Genomic DNA, 14,858 nt, shown 5'->3' with positions numbered 1-14,858 from the left:
GAGAAAGTTCATTGTGATTTTCCAGTGTGGTTCACCCTTGTCAGTGGATGTAAGATTGAGGGCCTGACATTCAAGGGACAACACATAGTCGTTGGAATGGGATGGAAAACCAAGGTCCTATGTACACATTGGCGTGCACGTAAAAGAACCTTTGGCAGTTGGATTTCGATATAAGAGTAGGCCATAGTGCCGCTGTCAGGGCACAGTTTCCCTCATAGCACACTGCATGGCATGTGCCCATCTTCAGTAGCCCAGTAGGAGAACAGTAGCTTTCCACTGCTAATGTCCTGAGGGCACAAGGGAATTATTGAAATGACCTAGTAAGTGTTGGTCGCTAAATGGTTTAACATGTGTTCCTTAGACTTTAAGATCTTTTTATTGAGTCAAGTGACGACACAGACGTGGTTTTGATCTCATACCTCTATTATACAAACAGTAGGGTCATTTGACTAACCTCACAGGTCATTTGACTAACCTCACAGGTTTTCTCGGAGTCCTCCGGTTTCCCCAACGCACAAGCAAATTATTGAATTATAATTGTACTAATTCTTAGTCTCAAAGTGACCTAATTTTTGTTGAGGGGAAAATAAACCCCATCTCTCTCTCTCTCTCTCTCTCCCCCTCCCAGATATACGTCAGAATGACGCTGGAGACCTTGTACCTTTTAAAAAAATTCGAGCCCTCCACCCCCACCCCCTCTTTTGACGAGTTGTCCAACCCCTGTCAGAGGCCCTGCGACTGGGCTAACGAAGACAGGCATACTTCATACAGTGTGCTATTGGGGAAATTTTGTCCGGACAGCGGAGCTACGACCAACTCTTATATCGAATTGCACTGTCGGGGGTTATCTTACTAGCACGCCAATCTATAAATGGGACTTCGGTTTTCGTCCCATCCGAACGACTAGACTAGACGACCAACTCTTATATCGAATTGCACTGTCGGGGGTTATCTTACTAGCACGCCAATCTATAAATGGGACTTCGGTTTTCGTCCCATCCGAACGACTAGACTAGACAGCTCTCCTTGTCTGGGGAAACCCCACCGAAATATCACGATGAACTTTCTTCGCCAACACCGAGAGCGAACCCGCGACCTCCTGGCTAGCGGACCATCGAGACTCCCAGATATTTGAGAAGTATATATTCTGCTCTCTTTATTAAACATGCATTATGCAAGAGTGAAATCTACCTATTGCAGGTCTTTCTTTAGGTCTATAATGTTATATAAGTTATTAATTAGACATTTATTAACATGACAAAACCATAATCAATTCTTGATGCCAGGGATGGCTATGATTTAAGTAGATTTAAATACATTTTGTGGTTGATGCGGATAATCAAAATTTTGTTTATTATGGTAGTAACTGTAGTAATGACATTCAAGGCTAGGCTATAATTGTATCTGGGGGATCACGTGGGTAAGACGCTGGCTCGCTAGCCTGGAGGTCGGGTGTTCGATCCCTGCATTAGCCGAGAAAGTTCATCCAGATTTTCCGGTGTGGTTTCCCCTTGTCAGTGATGCAGGACGGAGGGCCTGACAACGATAGCTGTCTAGTCATTCGGATGGGACAAAAAAACGAGGTCCCATGTACATATTTTTGCGTGCAAGTAAAAGATCCCTTGGCAGTGGGAATTCGATATAAGAGTAGGCCGAAGCGCTGCTACTCGGTCAAAATTTCCCTCATAGCACACTGTACGGCGTATGCCCGTCTTCATTAGCCCAGGTTAGGAGCAGAACAGTAGGACGTTGAACCCCATTTCATTTCATTTTTTTTATAATTGTATCCACAAAATATCTAGATTTACAGTGAAGTAATTTGACTGAATTTTTTAGCATATTCTCTTTTCATTATCTATTCTTTATCTATTCTTACCTAATGCCATTTTAATTGAATGTTTTTTGTAACCAAAAACAAACTGTAGTCTACATTGTAATTTCTGTGAGTTACATTTATTACATATTCTTTAAACTTTATGAGATTTATAATTTATATTTTATCGGTTGAAAGCTTTGTAAATTTATTTCATTTAAGAACATTTTTTATTTTCTAAATTAAATGTCTACAAAATGCACACCTTGTGTCAATCACACCTTCACAATTTATCAGGTTTTCTAACAGTTATTGTCTTGTTTTGATGTTATAAATTCGGGGGGTTTGTGTGGCCGAATGGTTAAACATACATTACGCAAGAGCAAAATCTGATTATTGTAAGTCTTAATTTAGGCTTCAGATGTTATAGAAATTATAAATTAGATCTTTATTTAAACAACAAGCCCAAAATCAACTCTGTAGACCCACGGATGGCTCGGCTACAGCTCGGATTTAAATAGGATTTCACTTAATAATTAATTCAAATATGGCGCATCCTGATGAGAATACGTCAGTTAGATCGAGGCTAAATGATAGAGTGTACTTAGCGAGGCCGCTGTAGAGCGTTTCCGCATGCCATTGAAAACTTTACTTGATAATCGAGATATGTAGGTGGAGTTAACGCCTGTCAATCAAACGATCGACCAAGGTGAATGCACATTTCACTACCATTTCTAGGCAAATATTACAACGATGATAACTATGTTCAGAATAAAGTAATTTGACTGAAATTTTCAATATATTGATATAAGCTGATATATACGACACCATGTATACTATATTGTTTGAAATATTTAAAATGCTTATTTGATTTAATGTCTTGCCAACTGTAATATTGTGAAAGTTATACCTCTCAGTCAAGGGGGTTGGATGGTCGAATGGTTAGCATGTGCGCGCTGTATCACAAGACCTGTCATTGAGTCAATTGGCAGGGTTTCGAATCCCCGGTTGTACGTGACAATGTGTAGGGTCGCCCGTCCAACCTCGTGGGTTTTCTTCGGGTCCTCCGGTTTCCTCCCACTGCTATGAAACTTCCTGTAAGCACTTTAAAACTCTTCCATTAGATTATTCTCACTGATATGGGATGTGAGTTGACTTGCTATTACGAGTTCTAAAGTTTTATATAGAAAAATCAGGTTTGATACTGATCTGTAATTTTTCTCAAGGTTCTGATTCAAGTTCGATTTCATATTGGTAGGAAAAAGATTGCGGTTTTGAAATCTCCAGGAGTGGTATTTTCACAAATACACGTGTTAATATGATAACGGCTTACTATACATGCTCTCCAGATAAGAATATGGCGTCACTGTCTGACATGACTTGTGGAATATATCTAGCCTTGTTCCTCAAGTCCGTTCTTGCAAGTGGTGCCGAAAATCATTATGGTACACGATGCGTGTACCAATGGTAAAATGTTTATTTTTTCTTAAACATTGGACATCAGAAGCCCATCGTATCCCAGTAAGATCACAACACGAATGTTGATTTAAATTGACAAATAAAATTCGTGTTTTCAATGTTTGGACTTCGGATGATATTGAGTTAGCAATTCGCCTCCTTTAAACAGATTGAATCCAAGCCATGATATTTTCTGCCAATGATATTTCAAATTGTTTTTTGTTTTTTTAATTAAATGTTAAATGCATTATGAGCAATTTTGTGGATTTGTTTGCTTCTAATATGGACATAGCATTATTGAATATTCAATTTGAGTACCGTTATATATTTTAATGTGAATTAAGTCCTTAAAAAATGGACATTGTCAGAAAAATACAAAGAAAAATTAGAAATTTTAGGTAGAATGTGAAGGTTTGTTTAAAAATGTATTAGAATATAGTCAACCTGAAGTGTAGTGTATGTAGTGTAGGTCTGTTAAGTACTGCTGTCACTACATGTACATGTAGCTTGAATGGTGGGACTAAGAGGGTGGTAAGATAATATTGATACAAGGTCAGGGTCACATGCTATCAGACCAAATAATACCACATGGTTGCAGAGGAAAGGGGCTAAAGGTTCATAGTCAGGTGAAAAATTTACTCTAAATAAATAACGTTTACTTGTCCTAAACAACATAATCGTCACTCTCTGTATGTCTATATGACTCTCCATAATCCGACTATAAAAATAAATTTGTAGATATGCCATGGCCATTATACATAGGTCTGTATTTCCTTATAAGTGGTTGAAATTCAATATTTACAGTAGCAATCTTATATAAACATGCATTATTCAAGAGCTAAATCTGCCTTTTGCCAGTCTGTCTTTTGGCCTTGATTGTAACATGAATTATTAATTAGACATTTATTGAACATGATAAGACCATAACATCGCTTCCTCTTGATTTTCAACGGATTTAAAAATAATTGGCAGTTAATGATTTAATTTAAAAATGGATAATCAAGACAATGTGTGCTATCATATTCATAACAAAGGTAGCAATAACAATTTCCAAACAGCCCTAGCATTGTTCGGAAGGATACTCAAGACTTTGTTATCGTAACAATGGTAGAAATAAAAATTTAGACTACTCTACACTGTAACCCAGGTATCGTTTAATCTTGTGTATCCAGCACTAATTTCTTTTACATTCGGTTAATATCCAATCTTTGTTTAAAAATTTGTAAAAACTGTTTAAAATCACCATAAATCGTTTAATTTGTACTTCTGTCCAGTTTAAAGCTGACCATTAAATTTTGATAATGAATGTCCAATTTACAAGTGTTTAATTTCTCAATCATTGTTAAAAAATAAACAACCCAATTGATTAATGATGTATAATGATTAATTTTTAAACAGTGATCAGGAAATTAAATACTTGTAAATTGGACACTAATTATCAAAATAAATCAGTCAACTTTAAACTAGACACATGTACAAATTAGATGATTTTTGGTGATTTTAAACGATTTTTTCGAATTTTTAAACAAAGATTTGATATTAAACGAATGTGAAAGAAATTAGTGCTAGATACACAAGATTAAACGATACCTGGGTTACAGTGCTATATTTCAAACATTAACAACTTCGCTCAGAATGAAGTAATATTGACTGAAATTGTCAAAAAATTCCCCTTTCATTATCTAGTTTTTAACTATTAGAGCAAGACCTCTCAGCTCTTTATCTAAATCTTATATATAGCTGGTAATTACTATTTAAGGAAAGATTTAAAGGAAGTCTGTTTACTAAGGGCGAATGACTCTACTTTTTTAACCTTAAAATAGACAATAATAGGTCGAAAACCACATATTGATATAATATGAATGTATATAAAGTGATTCGTATTCAATTTTTGAAACAATTATTGTAATTTATAATCAATTATGTTAACCGTGCAAATTAAACGGCAGTCGTTTACGCCTGCTTAGTCCATTGAAACACTATTGTTTTTGTTCGGATTATTATTCTTATTATTATTATTATTTTTCCATTTGAGCATATCTCAGAAACTACTTGTCAGATCGATTCGAAGTCGTCGGTTTTTACTGGGAAAGTGGGTTTGACTTAAATTTTAAAGCTATTTCCAACGTTCTGCGACAATGCGAAATGTCCGAAATCACCGAAGTTGTCGTTTTTCGATATTTTGCCGTAATGTTATCAATAATTGTCGGATTGTAATATTTGATACATTTTGACATAGCCAGAGACAAGGCACATAGCTACGGTTCTTTGGATTTTTTATTTTCGACGAATCTTAGGAGATATTAGGCGCCAAATTTTGAACATTTAAATTTTTACAAAAAACTTTTTTATTAATGAATATTTTTATGTGGTATTTTACTTAGGGTTAAAGAGTCATCTGATTTGACCAAAAATGGCAACATTTTTTGCCACCGTATTTTTCCTTGGCCCCCCATTGGCTAATTCAGTTTTTCAGTCCTGGATTAATTATTTATTGTTCGATTTGTATAAAACAAAGTTCATATGCTCCGTGGTCCAAAATGTCATTTTTTTTGTTACCGGTACATTTTCCTTTCGATAGCGGAAGTGACGTAAATTTAGCAAAAACTGCAAATTTGACAGTTCGGTACCACTTTTTGAAAGCAAATATTATTTTTTTCAAATCTGGTATGACTGAAAGGGTGTGCCCTGTTAAGGCTAAAAAATAAACGCGCTCAGTTTTTTTAATTTTTATTTTGTTTTCGGATTATTTCGATTTAAAGGCGAAAAAAGGTGAAAAAATGAGCTATTCAAAACCCATTCAGGCTTTTCATATTTTAATATATTTTTTTGAAACTTTCATAAACTAGTAGCAATAATCCATACGAAGAGAATGTATGTGAAAATTAGTTTGTAATATGAGCAGTTGCCGAGAAATGGGCAATTTTGCATGAGTCACCCTTTACGCTAGTTTGCCTGTAAAAGAGTCAATTATTATTCGATTTTCATAAAAGTTACACCATTTGATGCGTAATGTCAATTGTAACACGGTCAAACCAATTTAACATTTCCAATGTCACCGGAAATGACGTAATTTGGGCAAAATTTTTATTTATAGCCTTCAAAACCAGTATTTTATTCAAATGAGTCGTATTTGTTATGTGTTTAAAATTTTGATATTTGATCCCAATCAACCAATAGAATGAGCCCATACAATCATGTAGGTATCACAAAATGGTTTCTAACTTGTTCAGTTCAACAGGTAACTTTTCAAGGTTTTGGGTCCATAAAAGTGTTAATCATTATTCGATTTTCATAAAATTTTCACCGTGTGATACCTAATGCCATTTACGATTTCATACAAGTAATTTAACACTTTTACTGTATTTTTAGCCTTCAAAACAGATATTTTATTGAAATGAGTCTGATTTGTAATGTTTTTAAAATTATGATATTTGATTCCAATCAACAAATAGATTGAACCCATACGATCATACAGATCTAACTTGTACGGTTGCAGAGAAATAGACGATTTTCTACAAGTCCCTTTTCAAGGTTTTTGGTCTATAAAAGTGGCAATTATTATTCGATTTACATAAAATTTTCTCCATGTGATGCCTTATGCCATTTCTGATTTCATAAAACTAATTTAACATTTTCATTATCACTGGAAGTAATGTAATTTTGTCAGTATCACTTACATGTAACAAATGTATACAATGAATTGATATTGCTGGATTTGGTTGTTTCTGCGTACATTTTATTTGATGTGTGCAATGCTTATATGGAAACCTGTTTAATGGTTTCATCGGTACCGGAAGTGACATATGTTCAAGGGTAACAGGGCACCGATGAAACCCGTCATTACTGCGTCACAGTTCTAGTTATTATCATTATTATAATTTTTTTGTCTTTGTGAATCAGCCATTACTAATTACTTCCATATTGTCTTGTGACATATGCTTTTCTTTCTTTGTTATGAATTTCACCCAAAACCATAGAATAGACAACTTGTGTAGTGATTATAAAATGTTTGTTTTTTAATATTATTATTATTTTGTCATTTGTGAATCAGCCATTACTAATTACTTCCACATTGTCTTATGGGATATGCTTTTCTTTCTGGGGGGTTGGTGTCAAGTGGACGACGTTAAACCCCATTTCTCTCTCTCTCTCTCGCTTTTCTTTCTTTATTATAAATTTCACCCGAAACCATAGAATACGCAATTTGTGTAGTGATTATAAAATGTTCATTGTTCCTTAAACATTGGATATTATTATCCCATATTTTCACGGCCAGATAAGACATGAATATTGATTGGTAGATTCATTTAGAATAGGGTTTAACATCTCTTCAACATGGTGTGTCAGTTATTTAAAGACAAGTATATTTATTATTACTTTGGTTAGCGTGGGCGCGTTGAATCATAATGCGCCTGTCCAACCTCGTCGGTTTTCTCTGGGTCCTCCGGTTTCCTCCCACTGCTAAAGACCCCTACGTGCAAGCAAATGATTGAAATAAAATTGAACCATGTGTTAGTCCTGAAATGACCTAGTTTGTGTCGAGTGGACATTAAACCCCATTTCTCTCTTTCTCTCTCTCTTGTTTCTTTTATTTCTATAGTTACACTGGCTCGCTACCCTGGAGGTCGGGTGTTCGATCCCTGCATTGGCCGAGAAGGTTCATCCAGATTTTCCGGCGTGGTTCTCCCTTGTCAGTGATGCAGGACGGAGGGGCTGACAAGGAAAGCTGTCTAGTCGTTCGGATGGGACGAAAAACCGAGGTCCCGTGTATACATTGGCGTGCACGTAAAAGATCCCTTGGCAGTTGGAATTCGATATAAGAGTAGGCCGTAGTGCCGCTGTCCGGGCAAAATTTCCCTCATAGCACACTGTATGGCGTATGCCCGTCTTCATTAGCCCAGGTTAGGAGCAGAACAGTAGGACGTTAAACCCCAGTTCATTTCATTTCTATAGTTACAAGAGTGGTTTAACATGTGCCTGTAAACCAATAACATCTGTCATTGAGTCAAGTCGCTTCATATTGATTCCCCGCTTGTGCGTGATAAAGAGTAGGATCACCTGACCAACCTCGTGGGGTTTTCTCTGGGTCCTTCAGGTTCCTCCTACTGCTAAAGAACTATACGCACAAGCGAATTATTGAAATAAAATAGAACCATATGTTAGTCCCAAAATTTCCTAGTTTTTGTTGAGTGGACCTTAACCCCCGTCTGTCTGTCTGTCTCTCTCTCTGTCTCTCTCTCTGTCTCTCAATGGTTACATGTACAATTCAAAATGAGAGAATTTTGTCCCGACAGCAGCGTTTCTGCCTGTTCTTTGTTTTCCAAGTGTCATAACCCATAATAATATATATACATGTAAACATAAATTTGAAATAATTAAAATCTGCTATTTTTTTTTAAAATTTAAATCTTTCGTTTTTTTCAATAAAATTATGCACATGGTATGTTAGTGGTTCCGATCCATGTAGTAGCACTTTAAGGTTTTGCTGTGTCGAAGGTAAAGTGTTGATTGTATTATGGCGAGCATTTGAATACAAGGAACATATATTGTATTACCACATGGACATGCCCATGTGTACACATGTGAACCTCACAGGGCCGATCCTCCTTGTCAGCCATCTTGAAAAGTAAATTCCTAGAGGATTCAAGCCAGAAACATTCTAATTGTTAGACCAATATCCTGTCGGATCGATGACCCTGGTCTAAAGTAGGAGGGTCTCCGCCTTTAAACACATTACTTTCTACCTGTCGCAAAATATCTTGACACTAGCATTAAGATAATTGCCGACATTTATTTTGTTTTTAATTTTGATAAAAAAATGTTATAAATAAGTTTATTTGATTGCAGTTTGGCAAGATGGGATTATGATGGAAGTTGTTGTCAATGGCAACAGGTGTTGTCGTCATGGAGACTGTTGCTAATTTAGATAGATTGGTCAAGCCAGCAGAAGTAGAGTTTCGACCTTCAGAGGTTGAACTCAGGAAACCAGGTAAGATTATTGTAACTGATTATAAATAAGAAAGAAATTATGGATATTGGCATATTTATATATATGAGAGAGAGAGAGAGACTTCCACTGAACACAAACTAAGTCATTTCAGGACTAACAGATGATATAGTTTTATTCCACTATCATCACAATGTTCTGCTAACGTCCCATTCATTACAACTGGTCAGATCTTCATGTAGTAGAGGCAATCAAAAGTAAAACTACGAAACGAAATATAGATCTGTATTTTAATCAGATTGTTATGTGAGTTACTGTAGTAAAACATATGATTGATTTATTTTATGATCAAGAGTGGAATGCCGCGTTTTATCAGTGAAATAAAAGTGTTATTCCACTGGCTAGCAGTGAAATAGTTGTTTTTACCTAACATGATTGTAAAATCATAAAATAAATAGAACATTTGTCGTTTTGTCGTGAATAACATATTTTATTTCATCTCTAAGCAAGAAAACGCATTCGTGAAAATATAAGTTTTCTTGCTTCTCGATGAAATAAAATATGTTATTCACGACAAAACGACAAATATCCTCTATGTATTCAGTACTTGTATATATTATATTTAACAGGAGTATGGTGTGTAACGCCTATCAAAGAGGGTCGGATGTACGGACCGTATGCTGGAGAAGTCGTCACGAAGGATAAATATGGTGATATCAATTATAGATACGCCTGGGAGGTATGAACAGTTTATAAATTTACTATGTTATATGGGCAGAGGTCAGAAGACCTTCTTGAAATTCAATAGGTCATTTATCAGGATAAGAGCTCTATGATACTGTATATAAAGAATCTCCTACAAGTCTTTTTCGATATAAAAAATATATCAACACAAGTCGATAAAGTAAAAAATTATGAGGATCTGCCGAGTTTTTTTTTTACTTTATCGAGGAGTATTGATATTTTTTGATATCAAAAAAGAAGAGTAGGAGATTTTATTTATCACTCAATCCTTTCTTACATGCACAAATAAATAAATATAATTCTTTGCTGTAAATTTCACTTTTACTGAACCTGATTACATTAGGGTACATCATTTTTTGACAGCAATAATATTCAACCATTGCAAAATCCTTTATATTGACCCAGTGTTTCCATCAAGGTCAATTAAATAAAATTAGTTCATTTTTAATAAAATAGAAGTTACTTTTAATAAAAAATGAACTGTTCTTTGAAAAAAAAAAAAAATAGTTTCTTTCAACTAACCAATCAAATTCATGCAAAGCAATATCTCCTAAGGAAATATCCCAGTAGATTATAAAATATATCACACAAGCAATATCTACTGTAGAAAGTGTTATTGGGTGATAAAGAATGATAATGATATGTGACAACAACATGAATATACAGCTTGAAATCGTTGAGAGAATACTCTTCGAAACGTCGCCTAAATAAATCAGTAGCTGTTTTCCATAAGTATGTTTATAATTTATTTATCTGCCTAGTTACTAAATGCCACTTAAAGAATATGAATATACAGGTCACAATTCTATGGAATACAATTACTGCTTATTACTGAGTGCCATTTTGACTAGGCTTCTCGAGTCATTGTATTCTATAGAATTGTGACCTGTATATTCCATTACTAAATGCCATTGAAATTGAAACAACAACATGAATGATATGTTGAAACAATTTAAATGGCATGTCACCATGACACCAACAGCATGTGACAGCAGCACAAGTCAATTTCAGTTCAGTTTTTATGCGGAAACATTTATATGTGCTTGTATATTGTTTTTACCCCCATCTAGCGGTACCGTGTCCACAATTGCTTGTGAACACTCTAGAAGCTAAAGAGTTGTTAAGATCACGATACGAAGAAGCTATTGATTTTTAAAAATTTCCGATAATTACTGCCAGAGTTGTGGCCCTTGATCACTTTGAAAACTCTTGTGGATTCTCCAGAGACGAAAGGTTACGGTCGTGAGATGAAGAGGATAATTGATTTTCAACGATTTTCGATAATTACTTTCAGAGTTATTGTTTTTTTATACATTAGTATAGGGCAGAACTAGAAGCCAAACAAATTCTAATGATTTCTGATAAGTACTTAATGGGTTGTTACTTGTACTCAGATTTTAGTGTGTTGAAAGTATTTACATTACTGACAAAAGAAAAAGCATAAATGTCCGATAACCCTCAGTGACTGTCTGGACGACTTAGCTGTTGTGGGCATGTGTTTTGATGCCTGGCAACCTATCTTTATGTTTTATTTGCAGGTTTTTAACTTTGAGACAAACAGAGTACAACATATAATAAATGCTACGAACCCCGTATTTGGAAATTGGATGAGATATGTCAACTGTGCTCGATATTTTGAAGAACAGAATATTGTGTCGGTTCAAGTCGATGAAGAAGTTTATTATAAAGCTATCAAGGTTTGTTTTATAATTGGCCTGTCCAACCTCGTGGGTTTTCTTCGGGTCCCCCGCTTTCCTCCCACTGCTAAAGACCCCTACACGCAAGCAAATTATTGAAGTAAAATTAAAACCATATGTTAGTCATGAAATGACCTAGTTTTATTTCAATAATTTGCTTGTGTGTAGGGTTCTTTAGCAGTGGGAGGAAACCGGAGAACCCGGTGAAAACCCACAAGGTTGGACAGGCGACCCTACTCATGTGCAAACGGGGAATCGAAATCACGTCAGTTGACTCAATGACAGACCGTATGATACAATGTGCACATGCTAATCATTAACCATCCCCCCCCCCCAAGCCACAATTAAACGGGGTTGGGTGGTCTTGTGGTTTAACATGTGCGTGAAATCATAAGGTCTGATTTTGAGTCAAGTCACAGGTTTCGTTTCCCTGCTTGTACATGAGTGAGGTCATCTGTGTGGGTTGTCTACGGGTCCTCCAGTTTCCTCCCACTGTTAAAGACCCTACGCGCAAATAAATTATTGAAATAAAATTAAACCATACGTTAGTCCCAAAATGACCTAGTTTCTCTCTCTCCTATGTAAACCTAGTTATTTATATCAGGGTATTGACTGTTTAGGGTAACAATAATTGTGTTTTATTTGTTGTAGGATATTGAGGTTGGAGAAGAACTCCTCACATGGTTTGATCTCGAACAGAGACAGAATGTTAACGTGGAGAAAAAAGACAAGAAAAAGAAGCAGAATGAAACTAGTAAGTTACAGTTTTACCCCTGAACATTAAATTATCATCCAGCCTAGAAACATTAAAAACTAATTTAAAAACTCATCAATTTATGACCTATTATGGCACCCAGACTGTGTAGTGCCTTGAGCATATTAGCATGGAACTGTGCTCATTATAAATGTACATATTATTGTTATATAGAGGTCTTGTGGTCAACTATGTGTTTTTCAAAGGGCTTTGCTTTCCTGCAGATTCTTTTTTCCCCTACAGGTTTTGTCGGCCGACACCCAGTTCATGTGTCATTTTTTTTAATTGATCATTTTAACTGTTTTCTTTCTTTTCAGAACCAAAAGTCAGTAAGAAGAAAGTTGAAGTCTCTGATGATGAGTCGGAAACCGCTTCACCCAAGAAGAAAACCCAACCATGCATCAACGCCTCCCTGCTCACAAAATCATCTCCACAGAAACGTAAAGTTACTTCACCTGTCCAGACCCTGGGAACCGTGGAGGTTAAAAAGAAGAAAAAAGAAATCCAAACAACCATGAATTACAAAATCAACAAGAAATCGTCAAATAAATGGATGAGTTTAGACAAATGGCCTACAACTGAAACATCAACAACGACGAACAAATCCCCAAAAAGCATTAAATCTCCATCAATGACCAGCAAATCACCATTGATAAATAAATCTTCTACAAATAAATGGCTGACGTCGACGACCCAGTTGCCTGTCCAAAATAATTCGCTCAACATAAACAAATCGTCCACGATCTCCAAAAGCCCAGTGAAAATTGCGAGCGCAGGCAGTGCCAAATCACCTGGTAGCACAAAGTCTGTAAGCAGTGCAAAGTCATCGCCCAAACAATTACAGATAGGGAAATCATCCCCTAGCAGTTCCAAATCTCCAGGTGGTATGAAATCACCTAATAGTTCCAGATCTCCAAATAAGGTAAAATCGATGAGAAAGAAAACAGAAAAAGTTGACAATGATAAAACTGATCTCAAGATGAAATCTGGTAGCCCCAACAGTTTACTCAAGACGGAAAACAGCTCAAATTATTTTGAATTCCACGTTGGGAAGAAGCATCATGTGATCCGTGACCGTGATGGCAAGAAGATGTACGAGTGTGAATTATGTGACGTCACGTATCTAAAGCCCTTCAGTTTAAAACGCCATTTTTTACGAACTCATATTAACTGTCAGTATGTGTCAAGCAGGGATTTGATAAACTGTTGTATTAACGCCAGTCAGCAGATGGAACGGATCGAATCGGCTCAAAAAACTCAAAACTCAGGTGCTAAGTTATATAATGGATTAATTAGATCTCAAAACTCTAGTCCTATCAAGAACTCGCAATCTAAAAATTATTCCCCAGGAAAATTAAGCACAGGGGAGACAACTCCATTTAAGAAATCAGGGAATTCGGTAAATAATGAAGTCAGGTTTCCTGGACTCTACAAATGTGATTCTTGTTATTTTGTTTTTGATGATATGAATCAACTGATCTCCCACAACAAATGCCATGATTCAGCAAACGCAAATAGTCGAGACACTTCTCCCAACAAAACTCCTAATTCTAAATTACCTGCCAGAAGTGCAACTAAAAGATCGTCCAAGAAAATGTCAATAAAAGACGCAACCCAGGCACAAATCTTGCCCATGATGTCAAAAGCAACAGAAAAATCTTCACCAAGCAAGAGCACACCATCTAAATTGTCCAAAGGGTCTCCAAAGAAAACTCTGAGGAAAAGTTCAGGAGATATATCACCGAGGAAGAAATCACCAGTAAAAAATTCTTCCCCTGATTTACCTCAGAAAAAATCACCCATGAAGAATTCACCCACTGTGTTTTCTTCTCCGAAGAAGAAATTCTACGCCAGATCCCCAAGGTCATCACCACGGTTATCTGGAAGTCCTTTTGGCAAGAGAAGATCACCAAAGAAAAAACCAAGGGGAGGGAAATACGTGAAACAGAAGTTTAAGAATTATCCTTGTACGCTGTGTAAAGTTCGTTTTACGAAAGTGTCAAATCTAGAAAAACATCTGAAAGAACACAATGGTAATTATTTCTATTATATTTTACGGAGATTAAATTTTAAATTTATCATGGACTTCAAATTATTATGGCTCCTGCATGTGACACAAATTAGCAGATGACTGTTGGAAATTATGCAATTACTGTCAAAATTTCTCGGTTGTACATTGTATCTGATAAGGAGTAGGGTTGCCTATCCAACCTCAAGGGTTGTCTCCGAGTCCTCAGGTTTCCTCCCACTGCTAAAAGACCACTGCGAGTGCAAGCGAATTATTGAAATAAAATTGAACTATATATTAGTCCCGAAATGACCTAGTTTGTGTCAAGAGGACATAAAGCCCATTTCTCTCTTTTTCTATCTCTCTCTCTGGTGTCCAGTACTACAAATGTAAGCAAATTTTTTAACTAAAAATGCACTATATGCTAGTCCCCA

At 35.9% G+C, this 14,858-nt stretch overlaps 1 protein-coding gene across 1 annotated transcript in view; it reads left to right on the top strand.

The window, feature by feature from the left end:
• The window catches only part of LOC126828844 (uncharacterized), a 31,794-nt gene that overhangs the window by 7,178 nt on the left and 9,758 nt on the right, over positions 1-14,858 (top strand). Inside the window, exons 2-6 of the mRNA XM_050558856.1 lie at positions 9,122-9,263; positions 9,851-9,960; positions 11,504-11,662; positions 12,314-12,416; positions 12,734-14,449. Coding sequence (XP_050414813.1) covers positions 9,158-9,263; positions 9,851-9,960; positions 11,504-11,662; positions 12,314-12,416; positions 12,734-14,449 — 2,194 coding nt within the window. The 5' untranslated portion in view covers positions 9,122-9,157. The remainder of the gene's footprint in view (positions 1-9,121; positions 9,264-9,850; positions 9,961-11,503; positions 11,663-12,313; positions 12,417-12,733; positions 14,450-14,858) is intronic.

Source organism: Patella vulgata, chromosome 7 (genome assembly GCF_932274485.2).
Source record: "Patella vulgata chromosome 7, xgPatVulg1.2, whole genome shotgun sequence".
Taxonomy (NCBI): Eukaryota; Metazoa; Mollusca; class Gastropoda; family Patellidae; genus Patella; species Patella vulgata.
This window is presented reverse-complemented; position numbering and strand designations above follow the sequence as displayed.